General features: G+C 37.9%; 4 gene segments (V, D, J or C); all 4 read left to right on the top strand.

Moving 5' to 3' along the window:
- The first annotated feature begins 419 nt into the window (after positions 1 to 419).
- Positions 420 to 919, top strand: LOC107722053 (Ig kappa chain V-VI region NQ2-6.1-like). The segment is given in 2 exon segments: positions 420 to 463; positions 570 to 919. Coding segments are annotated over 2 exon segments (390 nt in total).
- Positions 920 to 1,527: 608 nt separating this feature from the next.
- LOC107722052 (Ig kappa chain V-VI region NQ2-6.1-like) lies at positions 1,528 to 2,027 on the top strand. The segment is given in 2 exon segments: positions 1,528 to 1,571; positions 1,678 to 2,027. Coding segments are annotated over 2 exon segments (390 nt in total).
- Positions 2,028 to 3,754: 1,727 nt separating this feature from the next.
- LOC107722051 (Ig kappa chain V-I region Gal-like) lies at positions 3,755 to 4,243 on the top strand. The segment is given in 2 exon segments: positions 3,755 to 3,805; positions 3,912 to 4,243. Coding segments are annotated over 2 exon segments (372 nt in total).
- A 371-nt stretch (positions 4,244 to 4,614) lies between these two features.
- LOC107722050 (Ig kappa chain V-VI region NQ2-6.1-like) lies at positions 4,615 to 5,225 on the top strand. The segment is given in 2 exon segments: positions 4,615 to 4,731; positions 4,843 to 5,225. Coding segments are annotated over 2 exon segments (423 nt in total).
- The last annotated feature ends 429 nt before the right edge of the window (positions 5,226 to 5,654 follow it).

Genomic DNA, 5,654 nt, shown 5'->3' with positions numbered 1-5,654 from the left:
TAAACTTTGCTTGACTGACTGTTAGAATTTTGCTACTTGATTTCTTTGCACAGCAAACAAATGTTACAATCAATTGGATCTCTCTGGACAGTGACAGTCTTCATAACTTAAAAAAAGTTACATTCAAATATTTCAAATATTTGCTCAATTAATAATTTCATTCTTCTTACTATAAAATTTACTAGGCCAAAGGTTTTCAGTAAGCTTTTATGTGTTGTTCAAGACACATCGCTTAAACAAGGAGATATTGTAGCAAAAGGTGATATGGCATGCATTCTGCCAGAAGGTGGAGCTCCAGGATCCATCCTAGTTCTGTCTCAGTTCAGTTGTTTAAAAACAGAGCAGACAAACATTGAATCAGTCACACTTTAGAAGAGAACTGTAAGTCTGGACTCTCAAAGTTATTGTCTCTCATTAGTGCAGATGCTGCTCCTCGTATTCATTACATTTTCTCTCCTAAAAGGTAAGTGATTCAAAGCAATTATTGTGGAAATGCTTTTTTTCTGCTTTTTATACTGTTGGCAATCTGATTAGAAATGATTAATTAAAACATTGTTTGTTTTAAACAGAGACTGCAGGTGAAGATGTCATAAAACCAGTCTTTACAGAGAAGCATGTTTTGGCAGGAAAAGATGTTACACTGATCTGCAACTACACTGGAAGTGTGCAGAATTTGCAGTGGTACCGTCAGTATCCCGGAACCAAACCTGAGCACCTAATTTTATACATTGAAACCATCCCCAAATCAGAGCCTGCTCTCCGTCTGACCGCTGCAGCTGATAAAGCAGCCAAAAGTATGAATCTGACGATCTCTTCTACAGAAGTGAAAGACTCTGCCGTGTACTACTGTGCCCTGGTGCCCACAGTGACAGGAAACACAACTACACTGTACAAAAACAGAGTGAGAAAGGATATTTAAGACTTTTAAAACTGCACTCTTTATAAAGTGGACAACCAATTGTTACCTTTTGGAATAGTTTTCAAACACATGTACAGTACAATTGGTAGTGTCCTCCTCACCATTAATATTATCAGACCACTTCTTAAAAAAATATATGAATAGCAAAATAATGTTTGAAACATTTAATATCTGTACTGTGCCACTGCAATGTTTGTATTAGGGATGCACCGATACCGATACTGGTATCGGTATCGGGCCCGATACTGGTCTCCTGTACTCGTACTCGTACTCGTTAAAATGCCCCGATACCAAACGCCGATACCACACAGCATGTGATAAGCGCCATATTCAAACAAAGAAACACTGACAACAGACAGCAGAAAGGAGTTAAGGATGTCTACTACGAAGTATATGTATGCAATGAATATAACATTAAACATTCAGTATTAACGCCTGTATAGCTGATGTGCGCGAGCTGATTAACAAAGCACGCTGAGTGGATTGAGCGCGCGGCGGCGCAGATGCGCGAGCTTGTCGAGTGAATATACCTTTCTCACAGACATCACAGTCACACTTTAGAAGAGAACTGTACGTCTTGACTCTCAAAGTTATTGTCTCTCATTAGTGCAGATGCTGCTCCTCGTATTCATTACATTTTCTCTCCTAAAAGGTAAGTGATTCAAAGCAATTATTGTGGAAATGCTTTTTTTCTGCTTTTTATACTGTTGGCAATCTGATTAGAAATGATTAATTAAAACATTGTTTGTTTTAAACAGAGACTGCAGGTGAAGATGTCATAAAACCAGTCTTTACAGAGAAGCAGGTTTTGGAAGGAAAATATGTTACACTGATCTGCAACTACACTGGAAGTGTGCAGAATTTGCAGTGGTACCGTCAGTATCCCGGAACCAAACCTGAGCACCTAATTTTATACATTGAAACCATCCCCAAATCAGAGCCTGCTCTCCGTCTGACCGCTGCAGCTGATAAAGCAGCCAAAAGTATGAATCTGACGATCTCTTCTACAGAAGTGAAAGACTCTGCCGTGTACTACTGTGCCCTGGTGCCCACAGTGACAGGAAACACAACTACACTGTACAAAAACAGAGTGAGAAAGGATATTTAAGACTTTTAAAACTGCACTCTTTATAAAGTGGACAACCAATTGTTACCTTTTGGAATAGTTTTCAAACACATGTACAGTACAATTGGTAGTGTCCTCCTCACCATTAATATTATCAGACCACTTCTTAAAAAAATATATGAATAGCAAAATAATGTTTGAAACATTTAATATCTGTACTGTGCCACTGCAATGATAAAAGTATCGGTATCGGGCGAGTACTGGAAAAAGTGGTATCGGTGCATCCCTAGTTTGTATAATAGTAGCTTATTTATATACTGTCTGTACTTGTAGGGTAAAATAAGCATGTAGGTATGTGTGGGAGGAGCTTAAGATTTTGTCAACTTCAGTGGAAGAAATCAAAAAGACAACACTGACTTTCCTTCATACAGATCCTGATAGAAGTCTGAACTCAAAAGAAACAGAAACATGTTTCTCATCTCATCCATTTTCATTTTTATCCTCAGTTACCGTGAGTATCGTTAGTCTTACAATGTGATACACATTTGCACCGTTTTCCAGAACATCACTAAAAATAAATCAAAAGTGTGCATTTTTTTATTCTTAACATAATCATTACAGTCCTTGATTCTTTAAAGGGATAGTTCACCCAAAAAGGAAAATTAGCCCATGTTTTACTCACCCTCAAAGCATCCTAGGTGTATATGACTTTCTTCTTTCAGACGAATCCAATCTGAGTTATATTAAAAATTATCCTGGCTCTTCCAAGCGTTAGAATGGGAGTAGGCGGGTGTTTTTGTTCAACAGTCCAAAAGACATCAAATAAAGCGTGCGCATCCATAATAAAACATGCCTCACACAGCTCCGGGGGGTGAATAAAGGCCTCCTGTAGCGAATCGATGCATTTTTGTAAGAAAAATATCCATATTTAAAATGTTATAAACATTTTTATCTCACTTCTGCTGACTGTCATACCAGCACGCCGTTCCGGGCGGATGACGCAGGACGTATGCGTCGCGCATGTGCCTGTGAGATATGCTAGTCTCGCAAGTTTGTTTACAGGAGCAAAGGTAGCAAAGTTTCCTTACTTTACCAAAGGAAAACCAGTCTCTTTTTGGCTTATATCGAAATCCTCCTACATTTTTCTTTAGAAATCCTCGTTTTGTGCTGCTAATTTATGACCGGCGTTTTGTTTTGCTGTCTCTCCTCCAGGCTTCCGCGTTCGTCACTTCTCATCGGTGCGTGCGCGATGCATACGTCCTACGTCATCCGCCCAGAACGGCTTGCATGTGTGACAGTCAGCAGAAATGTTAGGGTACCATTTACTTGTTAATTTTTGTAAACTTTTGCATACTTGTAAACTTTGCTTGACTGACTGTTAGAATTTTGCTACTTGATTTCTTTGCACAGCAAACAAATGTTACAATCAATTGGATCTCTCTGGACAGTGACAGTCTTCATAACTTAAAAAAAGTTACATTCAAATATTTCAAATATTTGCTCAATTAATAATTTCATTCTTCTTACTATAAAATTTACTAGGCCAAAGGTTTTCAGTAAGCTTTTATGTGTTGTTCAAGACACATCGCTTAAACAAGGAGATATTGTAGCAAAAGGTGATATGGCATGCATTCTGCCAGAAGGTGGAGCTCCAGGATCCATCCTAGTTCTGTCTCAGTTCAGTTGTTTAAAAACAGAGCAGACAAACATTGAATCAGTCACACTTTAGAAGAGAACTGTAAGTCTGGACTCTCAAAGTTATTGTCTCTCATTAGTGCAGATGCTGCTCCTCGTATTCATTACATTTTCTCTCCTAAAAGGTAAGTGATTCAAAGCAATTACTGTGGAAATGCTTTTTTTCTGCTTTTTATACTGTTGACAATCTGATTAGAAATTATTAATTAAAACATTGTTTGTTTTAAACAGAGACTGCTGGTGAAGATGTCATAAAACCAGTCTTTACAGAGAAGCATGTTGTGGCAGGAAAAGATGTTACATTGATCTGCAACTACACTGGAAATATTCAGAATCTGCAGTGGTACCGTCAGTATCCCGGATCCAAACCTGAACACCTCATTTTATACATTGAAACCATCCCCAAATCAGAGCCCGCTCTCCGTCTGACCGCTGCAGCTGATAAAGCAGCCAAAAGTATGACTCTGATGATCTCTTCTACAGAAGTGAAAGACTCTGCCATGTACTACTGTGCCCTGGAGCCCACAGTGACAGGAAACACAATTGCACTGTACAAAAACTGAATGAGAAATATATTTATGGAAGATGATGATGCACAATGCATAGTTTAGAACTACATTCTAAACTGGACACTCAACTGCTACATGTTGGAATAAATTTTAAGTGCATGTAGTGGTAGAGTGTCCTAAATAATGTTATTTTTAGCAACATCATATGACCCCTTTAAATATCAAGACTACCTTTGATATGAAAAGCAACTTAATGCTTGAATCATTTGACATCTGTTACAGTGCCACTGCAATTTTTGTATAATTTCATAAATCAGAGTGACAAAATGCCATTTTAGTGTAGACTACAGTTTATTCATATACTGACCATACTTGTAGGGTGAGACGAGTAGGCACTGTGTGGGAGGAGCTCCATGTTTTGTCAACTTCAGCAGAAGAGCTCAAGAGGTTCCATCTCAGTTTAGTTCTTGACTCTCAAAGTCATTGTCTCTCATTAGTGCAGATGTTGCTCCTCACATTCATTATATTTTCTCTCCTAAAAGGTGAGTGATTTATAACAATTACTGTGGAAATGCTGTTTTTCTCCTTTTTATACTGTTGACAATCTGAATTAGTCCATTAGAAATGATTAATTAAAACACTGTTTTAAACAGAGAATGCTGGTGAAGATGTCATAAAACCAGTCTTCACAGAGAAGCAGGTTTTGGAAGGAAAAGATGTTACACTGATCTGCAACTACACTGAAGCTGTTCGCAATTTGCAGTGGTATCGTCAGTATCCCGGATCCAAACCTGAGCACCTCATTTTATTCTTTGAAACCAACCCTAAATCAGAGCCCGCTCTCCGTCTGACCGCTGCAGCTGATAAAGCAGCCAAAAGTATGAATTTGACAATCTCTTCTACAGAAGTGAAAGACTCTGCCGTGTACTACTGTGCCCTGGAGCCCACAGTGACAGGAAACACAACTACACTGTACAAAAACAGAGTGGGAAGTGAAATTCAAGATGAAAAACAAGATCCTCATTTTAAAAACTAATTATGTAACCATTAGAAAGAATTTGTGAACAATATACAGTAATAAACCTCCGGCGCAAAAGTACTTAAACTAGATTATTTTAATAAAAATTAATTCCTATAATAAAGCAAGTTACCAGCTCTGAAAGTGTTGTACATAGTTATAAACATATACCAGAAAGATTACACAGTTTCAGTGCATTCCAAACCCTATTTAAATACAAGACACATCATGTTTCTTCTAGATACGGAAAATGCTATATTCTCAGCAGATGCAAACTTTACCAAGAAGTGACTATGCTGTGTTCCAATTCCCAGCATACCAAATTACATACTTGATACACCATATGCAGACTATTAAATGGAGAAGCTCTGTACCAAACTTTGCAAAAAGGAAGAACAAAAAGAACCTCTGAAGTATGTGTAAAGCTATGAAAGTAATATATGAGAA

The sequence above is a fragment of the Sinocyclocheilus rhinocerous genome, unplaced genomic scaffold (genome assembly GCF_001515625.1).
Source record: "Sinocyclocheilus rhinocerous isolate Xijiao unplaced genomic scaffold, SAMN03320098_v1.1 scaffold484, whole genome shotgun sequence".
NCBI classification, from domain to species: domain Eukaryota; kingdom Metazoa; phylum Chordata; class Actinopteri; order Cypriniformes; family Cyprinidae; genus Sinocyclocheilus; species Sinocyclocheilus rhinocerous.
The sequence above is the reverse complement of the archived record's forward strand: the minus strand, read 5'-3'. Positions and strand labels throughout refer to the sequence as shown.